At 40.4% G+C, this 21,165-nt stretch overlaps 1 protein-coding gene across 6 annotated transcripts in view; it reads left to right on the plus strand.

Annotated features, from left to right (window-relative positions):
* RAPGEF4 (Rap guanine nucleotide exchange factor 4) overlaps positions 1–21,165 on the plus strand; it is a 497,448-nt gene that overhangs the window by 330,678 nt on the left and 145,605 nt on the right. For all 6 annotated transcript variants that reach the window (XM_077448013.1, XM_077448014.1, XM_077448015.1 and 3 more), the window contains 5 exons: positions 2,306–2,427; positions 6,545–6,728; positions 10,986–11,070; positions 18,662–18,722; positions 20,229–20,305. In XM_077448013.1, coding sequence (XP_077304139.1) covers positions 2,306–2,427; positions 6,545–6,728; positions 10,986–11,070; positions 18,662–18,722; positions 20,229–20,305 — 529 coding nt within the window. The remainder of the gene's footprint in view (positions 1–2,305; positions 2,428–6,544; positions 6,729–10,985; positions 11,071–18,661; positions 18,723–20,228; positions 20,306–21,165) is intronic.

A 21,165-nucleotide genomic window follows, 5' to 3' on the forward strand; every position in this document is an offset into this window, starting at 1 on the left:
CGAAAATTTTGAAAAAAAACGCATATTTCTTTGTTTCTGTGACAGAATTATGCAAATTATTAATTTTTCTTCATAAATTTTGGCTACAATTTATACTGCTACATATCTTTGGTAAAAATAACCCAAATTAGTGGATATTATTTGGTTTTTGTGAAAGTTAGAGAGTCTACAAGCTGTGGTGCGAATCGCACAAAATTGATCACATCTGATGTACTGGTGGCCTATCTCGCTTCTTGTGACCCGAACAAGTCAGGAAAGTACAAATACCCCCCAAATGACCCCTTTTTGGAAAGTAGACATTCCAAGGTATTTAGTAAGAGGCATGGTGAGCTTTTTGATGTTGTCATTTTTTTCCCACAATTCTTTGCAAAATTAAGATTTTTCATTTTTTTATTTGTCTCCACAAAATTGTCATTGTAATAGGTTATTTCTCTCACATGGCATGTGTATACCACAAATGACACCCCCAAAAAAATTCTGCTACTCCTCCTGAGTATTACAATACCACATGTGTGTGACTTTTTCACAGCCTGGCCACATAGAGAGGCCCAACATGCAGGGAGCACCATCACGTGTTCTAGGAGCATAAATTACACATCTAACTTGTTGACTACTTATTACACTTTTGAAATACCAGGACAATGACACATGACAGGTCTGCACTGTAAGCTAAGCTAAGGTAGGGGCAGAAGAGACAGTGCATGTTTCCTCTGCAATAAAAGCCTGCCAGATTCCTGCGGCAAGAATCTGCGGATTTTTACTGCTGGAATGACCGGGTAATGCGATCAGCGGCATCCTCTCAGCCCATTTAAACTAACGGTGGTCTGACAGCAGCCACTGCTGTTCGCATATAGCCGCACACAGAGCAGATAGCTGCAGTTAGGGACAGATGTCTGAGCACAGTTTTTTTTTACAGCGGGACTTTAGTTCCGCTTTAATGTGCACCGTGTTAAGGCAGCTTATTGAAAATAATGGGCTGCCAATGCACCCGAATGTGTCAAAGTAGGTGCCATCCTGATTTGGCTACAAAAGCAGAAATATACTTTAATAACCACTTCAGCTCCAGAAGATTTACCCCCTTCATGACCAGGCCATTTTTTGCAATACGCCACTGCGTTACTTTAATTAATAATTGCGCAGTCATCCAATATGTCCTTTTCCCCCCCACAAATAGAGCTTTCTTTTGGTCATATTTGATCACCTCTGCTTTTTCAAAAAAGGCTGGCAATTTTGAAAACAAAAACAATATTTTTTACATTCTGCTATAAAACATATCCAATAAAAAAAAAAAATCTAATTTCAAGTGATTAACCACTTCCTGCCCAAGGACGTCATATAAAGTCCTGGACTTTCAGTGGAAATATCTGAATGATGCCAGCAGCTACAGGCATCATTCAGATATCTTTGTTTTCAGCGGGCGATTCTGTGCACCATAAGAACGATCATAGCGGCAGTTGCACCGCTTGATCGTTCTTACAGGCGACGGGAGGGGACATCCACCACCATCCAATGCTTCACCGGGCTCTCCCGCGCCATCGGGGACCCGGAGAAACATTTGTCCGGCAACGAATGGCGACGATAGAGATTTGGTCACCAGTCATCTCTATGTACGTCCAAGGCCCGGGCGCGACATTATGACATCACGCCCAGGTTCCCAGAAGTAAACAAAGCCACGATCGCGGCTGTCAGCATGGGATCGGTGACATTTTTTTCACAATCTCATGCTTTCCAGCCTGAAGGAGAGATGTGGGGTCTTATTGACCCCACATCTTTCCATAAAGAGGACCTTTCACGAATGATTCCTATTACAAGGGATGTTTACATTCCTTGTTATAGGAATAAAAGTGATCAAAAAAAAAAATGTTGTAAAAATCAAAAAATAAAAAGTAAAATAAAAACTAAAATAAAAAAAATGTTTTTTAAAATGCCCCTGTCCCCGGTTGCTCACGCTCAGAAGGCGAACACACGCGTTAGTCCCGCCCATATATGTAAACGCCGTTCAAAGTACACATGTGAGGTATCGCAGCCGGCTTTAGCCCGCTGTCAGCTGAAAATGGATCACTGGAGTGCAGAACTAACTTCACTCCTGTGATGTACAGGAGAATTAGGGCCAAAAAAAAGCTTCAGCCAAACTTCTCCATTAAATACATACCCAGCAAGGATCAGACTCTGTCTTCCAATAACCATAACTCAAAACCTTCTCCTTTTCCCCAAGTAATGCTTCTGAACTGTACTGAGATGAGATTAAACCCATTCATGGTTTATGACTTTTGATAACTTTATTATGTCTATATATCTTTGGCAGGCAATGCTGTGTAGGAACAGAACTGGTTGACTGGCTGATCCAGCAGAGCTCCTGCGTTCATTCCCGGACACAAGCTGTGGGCATGTGGCAAGTCTTATTGGAGGAGGGAGTTCTTAACCATGGTAAATGCAGCATCATCACAGCTGGGGTATCATACATAACTCTGTAAAGCTTGGTTAAAGGAAAACTGTACTCAAAGTATATAGGCTGCCAAAAATGACCACTCCTTCTGTCTGGCTATTATGCTTAATTAGTGAGCTCAGCTCTTTCTTATGATGGTCATACATGCTTTGATAAATGATTGATTCTTTTTCCAATCAATCTAAGAATAGTCAATCATTCGATTGATATGCCACATGCAGAGAAATGGATTTCAATTGACAGTTAAAGCGGAACTACACTACATGTGATTACCACAAACCAAAAACGCTGTTTAACCACTTCAGCCCTGGAAGATTTGGCTCCTCAATGACCAGGCCATTTTTTGCGATACAGCACTGCGTCGCTTTAATTGATAATTAGGCGGTCGTGCGACACTGTAACCAAACAAAATTGGCACCCTTTTTTTCCCATAAATAGAGCTTTCTTTTGGTGGTATTTGATCACTTCTGCAATTTTTATTTTTTGCGCTGTAAACAAAAGAAGAGCGACAATTTTGAAAAAAACACAAGGGTTTTTTTTTTACTAAAGGCAACTCCACTTTGCACTACATGTGCACTTGGAAGTGCAGTCACTGTAGATCCGAGGGGGACATGCAAGGAAAATAAAAAAAGCATTTTAGCTTGCACATGATTTGATTATAAAATCAGCACCCCCTCATTTCAGATCTACCCCTCAGATTTACAGCGACTGCACTTCCAAGTGTATTTTCAGTGCAATTTCAAGTGCACTTGTAGTTTGCACTTGTAGTGCAAAGTGGATTTGTCTTTCGTAAATAACCCCCAACATCTTTTACTTTTTACTATAATAAATATCCCACATTTAAAAAAAAAAAAAAACACAAACGTTAGAGCGTCTACAAAATAGGGGAGAGATTTATGGTATTTTAATTATTATTTTAATTTTTTTTACTAGTAATGGCGGCGATCTTCGATTTTTATGTGGACTGCGATATTGCGGCGGACAATAAGAGCGCTTTTATATCCGCTGTGTGCCAACAGTTTGCCCCAGCCTCTCATCTCATATGGAGACCCCTACGGGTCGAGTCAAGCATCTTTTGGTTTTGGAGGTGGTCTTGGACACCTCTGGAAACCAACTGATTGCTGGGTAATCATTGCTCCATCCATACAAGAGGCTTGACTCGACCCGTAGGGGTATCCATATGAGGTGAGAGGCTGGGGAAAACTATTGGCACACAGCAGATGGTGACAACACCCGGATGAATTGGATGGTTTGCGTTTTTTTCTTGCACAAGAACTTTACTCTATGAACTATCTATTCTCCTTGATTGGACAATACTGAGCGGATGGTAACAACACTTTGGATGAATTGAATGTTTCCTGTTTATTTGCACAAGCACTTTATTTTTCAAATTATTTGTTATCGTTGATTGGACATTTTAATTTTATGCACTTATTATCACTTTGATGCACTTTTGGAATTTTTTGCAGTTTCATGCAAGATTATATATGAAGCTTCTCATTTGATTATTGCACTTTTGAATATTGCACTGTATATTTATTCATTATTGTTTCACTGAATATGCGCCATATTATCCCGCTTCTTTTATTGCTATTCAGTTGTTTGCAAATTCGAAAATATTTTGGTCGAATCATCCATTGATTGGATAACAAAATCAAAGCATGTGTGGGCACTATGAAGCTGGCCAAACACTTCTTGAATTACGTCTGATTCTTGTGAATTGTGAGATATTGGAGCAATGTGTGGCTCTGCAGATACCACCCGGCTCGACAAAAAGAGCTGAGGGGAAAAAAGTTGGCTTAACAGTGACTGCAGCCAATCAGATGTAGTCACTGCTCATATTTGCTGACAGCTGCGGGTGGCATCTGTCAGAATACAATAGCCAGTAGCAGGAGATTCTTTCATCACACTGTTTTGCATAGATGGGGGAATCTATGGATGTCTCTTAGTCCAGAAATCTTTACCTTTATGGCTAAAGACATTGACCTGAAAATCAAAGGTTATGTCTTCATTGGCTTTCCAATCTCCATTGTTCCATTGTTTCTGACTCAGAAATATTGACACCAAAGACAGCCAGGCAGCTAGCATTCTTAGAGGGAAACCACCACTGGCCACTGTTGTATTTTTCTCAATACAAGAATAAAGAGGAATAACCCAATAACCAATCAGAAATTGTTGTAAAGATTTTTACTTCTCTGAAATCCAAAATTTTATTGGTTACAATGTCTGGGTTATTATTAAACGTTGGTAATAAAAGCAATTAACCTAACATTTTGTACTAACATTTTTCATATAAAAATGATATTTCGATTTCCGATGATTAGAACCAACCTTCTTATGAACATTCCGGAGACTAGGTTCTCGAACACACATTTTAAATACAATAATTTAAACAATTCCTTTTACCTACATATAAGAAGACTTATTTCCTGACCTTGCCAGATTATTGTTCATTCACTGTCACTTGTATTGAACATTTTTCATCATTGCGCCCAGGCTTTTAAAGTTTGTTATATATGACTAAACTATGCCCTCTGCTGGCTATGTCAGTTATCTGACGATGATGTTTTTTACACGTTGCAAAATTGTGCCTTTATTTTATTACCATTCTTTTATAACATTTGGCAAATTTTCCAGATCTTTGGATCAGTCACTGGTTCCATAAATTTGTCCAGGGCAGTTTTGATGATATTAACTATTACAAATAAGATCCTTGTTTTGCAGAACAGTTTTGTATATATATATATATATATATATATACATATATATATATATATATATATATATATACATATATATATATATATATATATATATATATATATATATATATATATATATATATATATATATATATATATATTTATATATATATATATTTATATATATATATATTTCATAAGTCTGTCACGCTATAAAATATTATAATCCCCTAATAAATTACAAGAAATGTGCTTTCATTGCTTACATTTCCTTCTGAATATGCTAGTTGCATGGTCACCATGATAATTCAGTAAATTCAGCAAATGGACTGTGCACTTTGCAAGTGCAATTACACTCATTTCCCCCAGAGCTTGGTGAATTTGGTGAAGCTCTGCTGATTTCCATCATTCAATCATGTGCAAGCAAAATTTTTTAATTAATTAATTTTTAGTTCCTGGCACCTGATTGGGTATTACCGGTAGTTACAAAGAAAGAAGTTGCCCCATTCACTAATTTATGGGAAAAATGAGTGAAACTGCACTTGCAAAGTACAGTCTATTTGCCTTTAGTAAATCACCCCATTAGTGAGCTGATGCAAGGATAGGAGATGATGACACTCTGACTTTTTAATCTGCATTACTTTTTCCAGGTCAGTGACTCAAAAAGTAGTGAAGTCAATGGATAAGCATAACAGCCCTGGAATTAGCATGTTCAATAGTAGCCTTTGTATTTCATTAAAATATGACATCATTAAAAGGGATGTACTTCCCTCTAATTTCATGATTTCAGTTACATATTGGGAGATCTGTAAATAAAATTCTAAGTACAGATTGGTACACAGTAGAGTGAGTACGTGCTTAGCACTGTGACTTTGCAGAATTGGAGAAGTAATTTAAAGTAGAGCTATAGGCAAAACTTTTTTTTTTTTTCATTTTGGATAGAGTAAGTATCTGTGTCCCATTGCAGAGATTTCCCTTTACTTCCTGTCCCATAGCCAAACAGGAAGTGAGAGGAAATCCCTTCAAATTAAAGGACTTCCTTTGAGACTCCCATGTCACCAGAACTAGTGTCCCCATTGGAAGATTTCCCCATTATTAATTTTCTGGAGAGAACCCAAAATGTGGGATTTTCTTTTACTTTAACTTCCAATGATAATATGAGAGGACAAATAGGACAAATAGAGAGGGTGAATCTCTCTAACGGGGACACAGACAGAAATAAAAACTGACAAGCATTCTAATATCTCTCCACTATTCAAAAACTAAGAAAAATGTTTTGCCTTTAGTTATACTTTCAATTCAATTCATTACACAGAGACTGGATATTTGAACCATGTATGGGTTTCTTTCTTATCAACCATCATTTTAATATTCATGCCTCCTTTTATCTGTTTAGTTGACCAAGAATATTACTTCCAAGACAAGTACCTGTTTTATCGGTTCTTGGATGATGAACACGACGATGTGCCTATGCCAACCGATGAGGAGAAGCGGGAAAGTGAGGAGGAGCTCCAGGAAACCTTACTTGTGTTGTCCCAGAAAGGACCTGATGCTCACATGAGAATGATCCTTCGAAAACCGTAATTCATTTACTGTACTTAATTCTACCATGACTTTATATGTAGCGAATGTCTATTCTCACCATTGGTCCAGTGTGTGTGAGCAGACCACCATGCCCAAGACAAGAAAGCCAACCTTTGGTGCCCCCACTAACACTCCTCTGCTAAAATCAACGTTTTACACAGAGCAATTTTTGCTGATGCTGGCTTAAAAAAATCACAACAAGCTGTAGGTAGAGAAATGGAAGATAGGTAGATAATGGAATATTATGCCCAGGATAGAACGGTTATGCACGGACTTGGTTTGTTCACCAATCTGTTTATTAGTAGGGTAAAACAGAACTGCTCACTCTTACATTTGGAAGTATTGTTTTCACTGCTCTTAAGAGAGCATACTTCCTTCAGCTTACTACTTCCTTCATCCTACTATTTATTGCATACTTCTTTCATTAAGCAGTCAACATACAAGTTTCTTTTCCTGTAAGGGCAGATAGCACTCTTATAACCTATTACATGAGAATAAAAATGATGGCTTATGGCCACTGGTGCACGCTGGTAGGCACAGTGCCGATGTGCCATTCTCAGCACACTTTTTGTTTCCACAGAACTTTATTGAGATTTTGATACATTTCTATTCAGCAGTGTTGCAGTGCGGTATTTTGCTGCAACTTGCTAAGTCCAACTGCAAAGTACTTAATGCAAAATTCTTTTTTTAACGCACATCATGTGTACTGACACAATAAAAGGCTTTTTTGCGTTGTCTATGCGTTAAGGCTGTGCTAGAAATAGCTACCAACATAGTCCCAGTGCATCTGCCGTGAATGAGTCCTCAATACAAAGTGATATCTATGAACATCAAAACGTAGTGCACATTAAACTCTAATTATCTGTTTATTTTATGCAACAGTTGTATTGGAATAACTATTTGGAGACTTATGTCGTGTACACACAGTCGAAATTTCAGACAGCAAAAGACCAATGAGAGCTTTTCGTCGAAAAATGTGTGTATGCTCCATTGAAATTTTGTTGGCCGAATTTCCGCCAGCAAAAGATTGAGATGAGGTTCTCAATTTTTCAGACGGAAAAAGTTTCTATCAGAAATTCCAGTTGTGAGTATGCAATTCCAACGTGCAGAAACTCAGGCATGCTCAGATTCAACTACGAGACAGGAGCTATTGGCTACTGGCTATTGAACTTTGTTTTTCTAGTCCCGTCGTACATGTTGTACGTCACCGCGTTCTTGGCGGTCGGAATTTGGTGTTACCGTGTGTAGGCAAGACAGCTTGAGCGAAATCCCGTCAGAATTCCGTCGGGAAAACCATCAGAGTTTTGTCATCGTTTAATTCCCCCCCCCCCCCCCCTTCACAATGTCAATCATTAAATAACATTTTTTAATGTTTCTTTACTTTTTTTTTATTATTGATGATTAGCCCCAGCTAATGTCCTAGGCCTAGACCAGAATGATGTCTTCTTTTCTCTGAAGCCTCCTGGGGTATGCCCTCAAATATCCCACCAGGCTGCCTGAACCAGGAGGAGGAACTGGGTGATGTCAGCAACCAGGATGACAGCATGGGAACCAGTGTATGACACAGACTTAGTGGATCACAGCAAGAAAATGCTTGATTCACTTGCTGAGTAGTATGTGAACGCTGCATTACGCCAGCAGTAAAATGTAACAGGGGGAAAAAGCATAGGGGTGGGGAGAGTGAAGTTCCTCTTAAAGTTGTCAGAATTGTACAGCCTCACCTGTCAGGGACAGATATGTGTGCTATTATTTAGTTGTATTCTCACCAGAGAATATAAATACAGCCAGTTCTGCTATCAGCAGTGAGCTTTGACAGGAGATGGGAGTATTTTACAGGCTGACACTTCACAGGGAGAAAACAACATGACAGGGAGAAAACACAAGAACATTATTACAAATCAGGTCATCCATTAGAAGTGGAGCTTTTCTATTAAAGCAATTCATGAGTGAAAATTTAGATTACTGCAAATGCCCACTGCCAGATTCTACTTGGTGTAAACATATTGGTTCTGACAGCTTCCCTCATTTGTAAATATGTTGAGCTTTAGGGCCTGTATCGATGGGCTTCAATGCATTTGCATCAGTTTAAGAGGCTTCTGCGATCATGAAAAATTCTTTGCAAGTGCATTTGACCTATAGTTGACCTGCTTCAAGCTGCTTTTGCATGGTACTGTAGCCAGCTTTATTAAAACATATCAATAAAACAACCACAGAATTTCTATGGTGCTTATTTTCCGACTATGTTTCCGCGATGGAAGCCTTGGTTTGCCCTTTTTTTCCTTTTTTTTTCTTTCATTTTGGTTGGGTTTACATTCAGTTGGTCTATTCCTTCACCTGTTTATATATGACGGCCTGTTGTAACATTGAAACAATAGTCATGTCTTTTATGAGTAAGGTTTGTGGCTATTGTCGACCATGTTCTTGTTCAATCGTATATATACCATATTATAGCCATCAATAAAGATGGAATGAAAATAAAATAAAAATAATAACCACAGAAAGCTTTAACTGGCTTAAATGGGCCGTGGAACATTATCATAGGTCTAGATAGGAATATCTTAACTTTATTAATATAACATAATAATTTAATTCAAATGACAAACAAATAAACAGTCCAAAATGCTCCCCATTTAATCTGCCTTATAATAATTAATATGTCATATAACAAGGGCTGCACCAAAGAGGGGCATGAGTGCCTTAGCCCTTGTACACACGGTCGGACATTCCGATGGACAATGTCCAATAGGACCGTGTTGTCGGATAATCCGACAGTGTGTGGGCTCCATCGGACTGTTTCTGTCGGAGTATCCGACGGACCAAGTTTTCCAGCTGGGCTATAAAATTTTCCAACAACATGATCTGATCGGACTTTGTCTGATCATGTGTAGAGAATTCTGATCGGACAAAGTGCCACGCATGCTCAGATCAAATTCATACACCAAAGCTATTGGCTACTAGCCTGAACGTAGTCCCATCCTAAAGAAATAACGTCATCACGTTACGTACGATCAGATTTTCTGACAACTTTGTCCGGCTGTGTGTATGCAACAGTTTTGGAGGGCGCAGAGGGGGCTATAATTATTTTGATTTGCCCCCCCCCCCCCACACACACACCTTTTTTTCTATTTTCATAGGCTTGTATGGGAAGCGGTTCTGTAAGCAACTATAGTCAACATAGGCCCTGTGCTTTGCCCATGCAGAGCAAAGCAGCAGGTTCACTTTATTGCAGCCCTCCACAGATGTCTTTACTTAGCAAACTATTATGTGGCATTCTTGGCCATCATCCATATTCTATACAGAGTAAAATGAAGAAAAGTGAGAGTTGGACTGTACAGGCCAGACAAGGAGTAAACAACTTCTCTAAAAAAAAATGCAATTTTATTCTCAAACAATTATTAAAATGCATACGTGTAGTATGTATTCAAGTATTTAAAAGCAACATATACAGGTGCCAACAAAGTGCATAATATAATAATTTCATATAATAAGGCATCACAATTATAAGAGCTTATATTTACGTGCCAACACGTTTTGCCAAACTTAGCTTCATCAGGGCTCATGAAAACAGCATAGCACCTGTCCTGGCAAGCAGAGACATCAATAAAGCAACCCCTGGGTGGGCAGATGAGGGAAACCTCAAAGTAAGTGGTAAGGTCCAAATCTTGTATATGCCATTGGATAGTACACAAGATGTAGTAGATTCACAATGGTAAGAGACTGAAGTGAAGCCAAATAGCATTACAAAAGACCAAAGGGACCAGTGGACTGAGGAATATATAGATACCATGCCCTCAAGATACAAGGCCATTAGCATAGTATGCACCAATATGCTCACAGAGATCCACAAGCGGTTTACTAGATGGTACTGCATCTAGGTGGTCTGATAGTGTCTTTAATTATCATCCTTTCACTCCTTCACTATTCAGTTCCAATGTCAAAAATAAAATATAAGGTTCTGTGTAAGCTACAACTGTCCCACAGAATGTTCCACTAAGCAGGGAGTAGCACATAGGTTTACATAGCAGATGGCATGCAAATTGCCAAATAACTATGAAGCAAGCGTTTTATTTAATAGTGTAAAGGTGTATGTGTTTGTTTCAGATTAGTGGCTAGCCAGTCAAATGAAACCCAATTTTTTTAAACATTGAATTAATTACCTTCAGTTTATTACTGCTATGCTATTGAAGAATGAAGTCATTAATTGGCTGTACTGTATGTTGTAGAAGATAACATCTATATCCTCTATTGCGCAGACCAGGTCAGAGGACTGCTGATGATCTGGAAATTATTTTCGAAGAACTTATTCACATTAAAGCCTTATCTCACCTCTCCACCACAGTAAGTCACTTTGTCTTAATACATTTTTGTATATTTTTAATCATTTGTGATTTTGCTTTTAAAATTCTTTTTTTTTTTTTCTCAAAAAATGATTTTTATTGGTATAAATCAAGGTGACATACATGTTCATACAAGAAAAGAGAAAAAAAAAACAGCACACATGTCATTCCAGTGTACCATTATTACATACATGAGATTGTTTCACTTACATACAGCATTCCAACTTATGGAGGTTATATGGCCAATTAGGCCTTAACACTTTTACAACCGGACATTCCCTTACATTACTCTGTTTTTATACAAGTATACACTCAGTGCTGACTCATCAGCTCATTTCTTAGATCTCATAGATCAACTTTTCCTGGGTGGCAGCTGTGTTGATAAATGTACTTTTCCAAGCGTAATGTAGCTCCCATCTGAGCTATCCATTCTCACACCTTAGGAAGGTTACTTGCCTTCCAATGTTGAAGGATATGTTTATTAGACATGTGCAGAGTAAAATATTTCGTTTTGGAATTTCGTTTTCGTCCGAAAACTTAATTTATTTAGTTACTCCCGAAATTAGTTTTTATTTATTTTGTTTTTCGTTCAAAAATTGCATTCGTCCGAAAATCCACATGAATTAGGGTCGAATCTGTCTTGGAAGGCTTATGGTGTCTGTCGAATGTATAAAGAAGATTCGACGGAGCTAACTATATAGCATACTTTAGAACCCTATTAAAGTCTATGGGACTCCAACGTTCAAAATCTAAAGTGCTAATTTTAAAGGCTAATTTGCAAGTTACTGTCCTAAAAAGTGTTTGGGGACCCGGGTCCTGCCCCAGGGGACATGTATCAATGCAAAAAAAAGTTTTAAAAACGGCCGTTTTTTCGGGAGCAGTTATTTTAATAATGATTAAAGTGAAACAATAAAAGTGTAATATTCCTTTAAATTTCGTAGGGGGGGGGGTTGTCTATAGTGTGCCTGTGAAGGGGCGCATGTTTCTGGTGCTTAGAACTGTCCCAGCACAAAGTGTCATTTATGCAGGAAGAAAAGTCCTTTAAAATCACTCGCAGCTATTATGAATTGTCGGCTCTGTAATACAGAGAACACTCATTGAAAGTGAATGATTAAAGTGAAACAATAAAAGTGTAATATTCCTTTAAATTTCGTAGGGGGGGGGGTTGTCTATAGTGTGCCTGTGAAGGGGCGCATGTTTCTGGTGCTTAGAACTGTCCCAGCACAAAGTGTCATTTATGCAGGAAGAAAAGTCCTTTAAAATCACTCGCAGCTATTATGAATTGTCGGCTCTGTAATACAGAGAACACTCATTGAAAGTCATTGATAAAAAAATAAATAAATAAATAAATAAAAAAAGAGTGGGGGTCCCCCAAATTCAATTACCAGGCCCTTCAGGTCTGGTATGGATATTAAGGGGAACCCTGCCTCAAATTTAAGAAAAAATTTGACGTGGGGTTCCCCCTAAATATCCATAACCAGACCCTTCAGGTCTGGTATGGATATTAAGGGGAACCCCGCGTCAAATTAAAAAAAAAATTGACGTGGGGTTCCCCCTAAAAATCCATACCAGACCCTTTATCCGAGCACGCAACCTGGCAGGCCGCAGGAAAAGAGGGGGGGACGAGAGAGCGGCCCCCCTCCCTCCTGAACCGTACCAGGCCACATGCCCTCAACATTGGGAGGATGCTTTGGGGGTCTGTGACCCCTCAAAGCACCTTGTCCCCATGTTGATGAGGACAAGGGCCTCATCCCCACAACCCTGGCCGGTGGTTGTGGAGGTCTGCGGGCGGGGGGCTTATCAGAATCTGGAAGCCCCCTTTAACAAGGGGACCCCCAGATCCCGGCCCCCCCTGTTTGAAATGGTAAGGGGGTACAAAAGTACCCCTACCATTTCACAAAGAAAGTGTAAAAAATGGTTAAATAAAACAAACACACTTTTGAAAAATTCCTTTATTAAAAAAAAAAAAAAAAAAAAAGATTCCAGCGGCGGTAATCCACTCTTGCTATCCAGCGACGGACGGTCATCTCTCCAGCGATGTCTCATCTCATCCAGCGCAGCGAATACATCCTTCTTCTGTCTCCGTGGAGGAGACACTGCAGGCATTCCGGCGGCTGACGTTTCTTATATACGGAGGGCGGGGCCACCCGTCACATGACCCCGCCCCCCTCTGACGCAAGGGGAAACCCGGGGTTCCCCGTGACGTATGGGTGACCCCGCCCCCCTCTGATGTAACGGAAACCTGCCTGTGTTACATCAGAGGGGTGCGGGGTCACCCATACGTCACAGGGAACCCCGGGTTTCCCCTTGCGTCAGAGGGGGGCGGGGTCAGGTGACGGGTGGCCCCGCCCTCCGTATATAAGAAACGTCAGCCGCCGGAATGCCTGCAGTGTCTCCTCCACGGAGACAGAAGAAGGATGGAGGATTCGCTGCGCTGGATGAGATGAGCCATCGCTGGAGAGATGACCGTCCGTCGCTGGATAGCAAGAGTGGATTACCGCCGCTGGAATCTTTTTTTATTTTTAATAAAGGAATTTTTCAAAAGTGTGTTTGTTTTATTTAACCATTTTTTACACTTTCTTTGTGAAATGGTAGGGGTACTTTTGTACCCCCTTACCATTTCAAACAGGGGGGGGCCGGGATCTGGGGGTCCCCTTGTTAAAGGGGGCTTCCAGATTCTGATAAGCCCCCCGCCCGCAGACCTCCACAACCACCGGCCAGGGTTGTGGGGATGAGGCCCTTGTCCTCATCAACATGGGGACAAGGTGCTTTGAGGGGTCACAGACCCCCAAAGCATCCTCCCAATGTTGAGGGCATGTGGCCTGGTACGGTTCAGGAGGGAGGGGGGGCCGCTCTCTCGTCCCCCCTCTTTTCCTGCGGCCTGCCAGGTTGCGTGCTCGGATAAAGGGTCTGGTATGGATTTTTAGGGGGAACCCCACGTCAATTTTTTTTTAAATTTGATGCGGGGTTCCCCTTAATATCCATACCAGACCTGAAGGGTCTGGTTATGGATATTTAGGGGGAACCCCACGTCAAATTTTTTCTTAAATTTGAGGCAGGGTTCCCCTTAATATCCATACCAGACCTGAAGGGCCTGGTAATTGAATTTGGGGGACCCCCACGCTTTTTTTTAAATTTATTTATTTATTTTTTTATCAATGACTTTCAATGAGTGTTCTCTGTATTACGGAGCCGACAATTCATAATAGCTGCGAGTGATTTTAAAGGACTTTTTTTCCTGCATAAATGACACTTTGTGCAGGGACAGTTCTAAGCACGGGAAACATGCGCCCCTTCACAGGCATACTATAGCCACCTTCAGACCGGACCATTTTGCTGGTAAATGACCAGAGGTCTTTTTACAATTTGGCACTGCGCTGCTTTAACTGGTAATTGCGCGGTCATGCAATGTTGTACCCAAACAAAATTTGCGTCCTTTTCTTCCCACAAATAGAGCTTTCTTTTGATGGTATTTGATTGCCTCTGCGATTTTTATTTTTTGCGATATAAAAGTAAAAAGACCGCAAATTTTGAAAAAAAATGATATTTTCTACTTTTTGTTATTAGAAAAATCCAATAAACTCAATTTTAGTCATACATTTAGGCCAAAATGTATTCAGCCACAAGTCTTTGGTAAAAAAAAAGTCAATAATTGTATATTTATTGGTTTGCGCAAAAGTTGTCACATCTACAAACTAAGGTACGTTTTCTGGAATTTACGCAGCTTTTAGTTTACGACTGCCTATCTCATTTCTTGAGGTGCTAAAATGGCAGGGCAGTACAAAACCCCCCCAAATGACCCCATTTTGGAAAGTAGACACCCTGAGGAAATTGATAAGTGGCATGTTGAGCCCATTGAATATTTTATTTTTTTGCCTCAAGCGATTGAATAATGACAAAAAATTTTTTTTTTTTTTTTTTTTACACAAAGTTGTCACTAAATGATATATTGCTCACACATGCTATGGGCATATGTGAAATGACACCCCAAAATAAATTCTGCTGCTTCTCCTGAGTATGGGGATACCACATATGTGGGACTTTTTGGGAGCCTAGCCGCGTACGGGGCCCCGAAAACCAAGCACCGCCTTCAGGCTTTCTAAGGGCGTAAATTTTTGATTTCACGCCTCACTACCTATTACAGTTTTGAAGGCCATAAAATGCCAAGATGGCACAAAACCCCCACAAATGACCCCATTTTAGAAAGTAGACACCCCAAGCTATTTGCTGAGAGGCATTTTGAGTCCATGGAATATTTTATATTTTGCCACAAGTTGCGGGAAAATTACAAACTTTAATTTTTTTTTATTTTTTTTTCACAAAGTTGTCACTAAATGATATATTGCTCACACATGCTATGGGCATATGTGAAATGACACCCCAAAATAAATTCTGCTGCTTCTCCTGAGTACGGGGATACCACATATGTGGGACTTTTTGGGAGCCTAGCCGCGTACGGGGCCCCGAAAGCCAAGAACCGCCTTCAGGTTTTCTAAGGGCGTAAATATTTGACTTCACTCCTCACTACCTATTACAGTTTTGAAGGCCATAAAATGCCAAGATGGCACAAAACCCCCACAAATGACCCCATTTTAGAAAGTAGACACCCCAAGCTATTTGCTGAGAGGCATGTTGAGTCCATGGAATATTTTATATTTTGCCACAAGTTGCGGGAATATTACAAACTTTTTTTTTTTTTTTTCACAAAGTTGTCACTAAATGATATATTGCTCACGCATGCCATGGGCATATGTGAAATGACACCCCAAAATAAATTCTGCTGCTTCTCCTGAGTACGGGGATACCACATATGTGGGACTTTTTGGGAGCCTAGCCGCGTACGGGGCCCCGAAAACCAAGCACGGCCTTCAGGCTTTCTAAGGGTCTGCTGTCTGCTCTGCTGCGGGCCAAAAAAAGGGTCCCGTGCGAATTTGCGGCGGGTGCGGCGGGTGTGGCGGGTGCGGCGAATGGCTGAACTCGAATCGCACAGAGATCGGATGTGATTTGCACTGCAGTGCGGTGCGAATCACATTCGTTCTCATAAACCGCTGCAATGTGAACCCAGCCTTAGTGACACTGGCGACGGGGGGTGATCACGGGGTTAAACCTTTATTGGGGGGGTTAGGGGGGCACATTAGAACTAAAGGGGGCTAACCCTAACTGCCCTAACAGTTATTACAGTCACAAATGACACCAATGCAAAAAAAAAATAAAATAAAGCAATTGGTGTCACTGTGACTGGGGGGGCAGGGGTAATTGGGGGGTGATCGGGGGGTAAAGGGGGGGTGTGAGTGTGCCTGGCATGTTCTACTGTGTAGTGTAGTGCTTGTGCAACTCACCGATGCTCTCTCCTCGGTGCCGGAACGAAAACTACCGACACGGAGGAGAGAATACATCACTTCCTCTCCTGTGTTTACATTACAGGAGAGGAAGTGATGTCACCGGACAATTTCATTCGCCGGGAGCGATCGCGAGGGGGTGGCCATGAATGAATGGCCGTCCCCTCGTCCGGGATCGCTCCCGAACGAATACCGACCGCCGCAGGCACCGGGCGGGGGCCCGATCGGGCCCCCGACCCGCGGGAGGCAAGGGACGTACATGTAAGCCCTTATGCCTGCCCGTGCCATTCTGCCGACGTACATCGGCGTGCGGCGGTCGGCAAGTGGTTAGACAACCCCCCCCCCCCTACGAAATTTAAAGGAATATTACACTTTTATTGTTTCACTTTAATCATTATTAAAATCACTGCCCCCGAAAAAACGGCCGTTTTTAAAACTTTTTTTTGCATTGATACATGTCCCCTGGGGCAGGACCCGGGTCCCGAAACACTTTTTAGGACAGTAACTTGCAGAATCTTTTCTCTCTGTCAAATCTTTTTTCTCTGTCGAATATTTTCTCTATATAATCTTGGACTAATAGAGGTAAGGTTAGGCACATTCGACCACAGGTTCTATAGACACAGATTGTTGTCAGAGTCATGTCGTATCTCCTATTCTATATCGAACTGTTGTAACAATGAAAACGAAAATAAAGCATTTATTTATGTCGGATCTTTCGTTTTTCGGATTTTGTGCTTTCGTTATCGTTTGTCAAAACGAAAACGAAAATAGCTGAAATTCGGACGAAAATGCATTCGGACGAAAACGAATGCACGTGTCTAATGTTTATGGGCTTGGAAAAGAGCTCTACCAATGGCCTTCCTTGGGTTATCCTGAAATGGGAGATCGTCTATAATGCCTAGTATACACACTTTTGGGTCTTGTGGAACCTTTACCGTGAATACATAATTTATGGTTTTGATGACTCCCCTCCACTTGGGGCACAATAAGTGAATGAGCTCTCCTAGCGCACCAGGTGCAGTGGTTTTTAGACCCCTTTCACACTGGGGCGTTTTTCAGGCGTTTTTCAGGTGCTTTAGCGTTAAAAAAATCACCCGTAAAGCGCTTGAAAGAAGCCGCAACTGCAATCCCAATGCAAAAGCCCGAGTGCTTTCACACTGGGGCGTTTTTCAGGCGCTTTAGCTTTAAAAAAAGTGCCTGTGAAGCGCCTGAAAGAAGCCGCAACTGCAATCCCAATGTAAAAGCCTGAGTGCTTTCACAATGAGGCGCTGTGCTGGCAGGGCGTCAAAAAAAGTCCTGCAAGCAGCTTCTTTGCAGCGCTTTTGGAGCGGTCCTAAAGTGCCCCTTCCCATTGAAATCAATGGGAAGCACCTGCAAAACGCCTGAAAAGCGCCTGAAAATCGCTTTTGGCAGCAGCAATTTGTGGGCGCTTTTAACCCTTTATTTGGCCACTAGCAGGGGTTAAAAGCGCCCCAATAGCGCCCAAAAAACGATGTTAAATTGCTGCTAGTTTAAGCGGCGCTTTACAAGCCTTTTTCGGGCGCTGACATTATGAAAGGGCTCTTAAAGCACTTGGGCTTTCACATTGGGATTGCAGATGAGGCTTCTTTCAAGCGCTTCACAGGCGCTTTTTTTAACGCTAAAGCGCCTGAAGAACGCCTGAAAACGCCCCAGTGTGAAAGGGGTCTTAAATCATTAAAGTAGAATTATAGGCAAAACTATGTTTGCATTTTGAATAAAGCAAGGGAGGGTTATAACCCATGTCAGTTTAAAAAAATATATATTTTTGCCATCTCTGTCCAGTTTCGGAGATTTCCCTTCACTTCCTGTCCCATAGCCAAGCAGCCAAAGAAAATAAATCCTTGCAATTTAAGGGAATTCCTTGGGGAACCCCAGGTCATCAGATCTAGTGTCCCCAGTGGAAGATTTCCCTCTATTACTTTTCTGGGGACAACCCAAAATTTGGGATTGTTTTTACATTCACTTTCAATGATAAACAGGTAAACAGGACAGTTAGAGAGGGTAAATCTTCTTAACGGGGGTCACAGACAGCAATAAAAACTGACAACTGTTCTATTCCTTAGACACTCTATCCAGAACTAAAAAAAAAAGAAAAAAGAAAATTGTCTTTAGTTATACTTTTATTTAGGGGGATATTTGCAATTTCATAGACAGGAATTGAAATATGTTCATCAAACTATTTCTATGTCATTTTAATTGCTAAGTGATCTTTGTTTTCCTTTTTTCATTAAGGTTAAACGGGAACTGGCTGGATTTTTAATATTTGAATCTCATCCCAAAGCAGGAACGGTTTGTAAGTATATTATTAGAATTCAATACAACATAGAAGAAAAAAATAAATAAAAATGAATCAAAGTAAATGTACATAGGGGAAGCTGTATTTAGCCAATACACATTCAGGGCCTCTGTTTTTCCATGTTTACTTTAAATATCCAATCATGTACAAAGCAAAAAGCTTGTTTTTTTTTTTTGGTGTTTTTTTTTAATTACCCTCAGACATGATTGGATAGTTAAAATGAAAACAGGTTCAGCCTTATTTACTAACATTCACTTTGCAATGTAACCTTTGCAAAGTGAATATGTAGCCTCCCTGGCGGTATGATTCAGTCCGGTTTTAGGTGCTGAAAGCGGTACAATTATTTTGCATGGAAATTTGGCGTTTTATTTTGTAGTCCTGTAATTCTTAGGAATAACTCTCTTAAATCTCTTCAAACCAGAGTCTAGCAGACATCCCGGGTATGATAAAGTTTATAATATAATAAAGAATAATAAAAATTATTCAATAATGTAATCAAATCCTAAAACACTGAAAAAGGGGACATGTTTTGGTTGCTATGGACAATCTCCAAATTCCAGGCAGAAAAAACTGTATTTATAATATAAAAGTGCATGCAGGGCACTGCACAGACCACTAGGGACAAAGGGGGTGTGTCATTTTTAATACAGCACGGTAATCTGTAAGATTACAGTGCTGTGTGTGTTTTGTGTCTTTTTACTTTTTTGAATTTGCCGCCGTTCTCCGCTCCCGTGCACCGTAACGTCGCAGGGAACGGAGCTCGGCAGCATTCGGCACTGTGAATCGAGCGGATGACAGCTCGATCACACAGCGCGGGGGACATCGCTGGATCCAGGGGACAAGGTAAGTAACTCTCCCTGTGTCCTCCCTGCATCCAGCGATGCGATCCCGAGTCTGGCTCGGGGTTACCGATCCTATCAGTAAATTCCTAACCCGAGCCAGACTCGGGATTACCGCTAGGGGGGTTAATTTGCTAGGTAAACATTTTTTACTCTTTTAGTAAATCATTCCCTATGAGTCCTCCAATTTGATAAAAACATGTACTCTCAATCACTGTCTGATAGCTCAACAATTAAGCAGGGAGGCTATGTGATTACAGATAAATAGAGTGGGCTCACTAGTGATCAAACTACAAATCACTATAGTAACAAAAATATAGAATGAAAAGCATGCAGCAATATAAAAGTTACACCAAAACACTTTTAAGGTAAACATTACAATAATAACTCTTACGCTTTCCCTTTTTAAAGCCCTTGTTTAGAGCTGTTGGTTATTGTGCCAGATGGAAAATTGGTATGCTTTCAGACATGTATTCTAAGCTGGCATGCACCAAATGTTTTGTGTAGTTAAGCTTTAGATAAAGATAGTTTGTGGATAAAATCTTTCACCTTGGAATGGGAGTTCTAATTTTGCAAATGCTAGCTGCAGGTTGACTGGGTTCATTTTTGTTTCTCATTTTACATGGATATGTATTAATTTCATTAATGAGATTCCCATTTGCAGTATTTAACCAGGGCGAAGAAGGGACTTCATGGTATATCATATTAAGAGGATCTGTCAATGTTGTCATCTATGGCAAGGTACGTTCTCTTTTTCTATGCTGGAAAATATATGCGTTAGGGCCACCTAATTCATAACTATTGTGTGCTTTGAGACCATTGCATGCATTCTAGAAGACATTGGGTAACATTTAAAAAAATCACACATCCTTAAAATGTGGTAAATGTTGTACTTTGGAAAGGATATAGGATATTCTTGTTTAGTTAATTAATAATAACTAGTTAAATAATAGTAAATAGTATACCATTACACTATCAATAGTGCAAGGTTAAAAAAAATTATAAATTGCCATGTCTCTTTATTAAAAGATGTACTGAAATAATGCCGTTAAACTCATTGTCTATCTTGTATTTGGAAGATGACATTTAGAATCTGATTGGCTACTGCTGGCAACATTTCCTTTCTACAGTTTGGTATTTGTGGTTGCCATCACTTATCGCTTTCTATCACTACAAGTGAAACAAATCCACCACTATAAGGCTCCATGCACACTGAAGCTGATAAACTGCAGTTTATTGGCGTTTGGGCGTTTTTTGTAAAAGCCCATAAACTCCACTCTATGTTAGCCTATGTGTCCATGCACACATGGACGTTTTTCAGCTTTAATGAGCAGTGGAGTTTATGGGCTTTTTTCTGAACGCCATAAATTCGCGTTCAAAGTGCCGTTTTTCAGGGCCAAAAAACGACAAACGCTGATAAACGCTGATAAACGCTGATAAACGCTCGTTCATTAGTATTCGGCATTCTATTTTTCAATGCATTGTGGGATTTTCGGAGTGTCCTCTGTGTATTTTTATAAAAAAACGCCCATTAACGCTAACGCTGTAAAACGCTCATAAACGCTCATTAACGCTAGTATAAAACGCTGTTAAAAGCAGGT

This window comes from Lithobates pipiens, unplaced genomic scaffold (assembly GCF_037356315.1).
Source record: "Lithobates pipiens isolate NorthernLeopardFrog02 unplaced genomic scaffold, aLitPip1_a1.2 Scaffold_22, whole genome shotgun sequence".
NCBI lineage: Eukaryota > Metazoa > Chordata > Amphibia > Anura > Ranidae > Lithobates > Lithobates pipiens.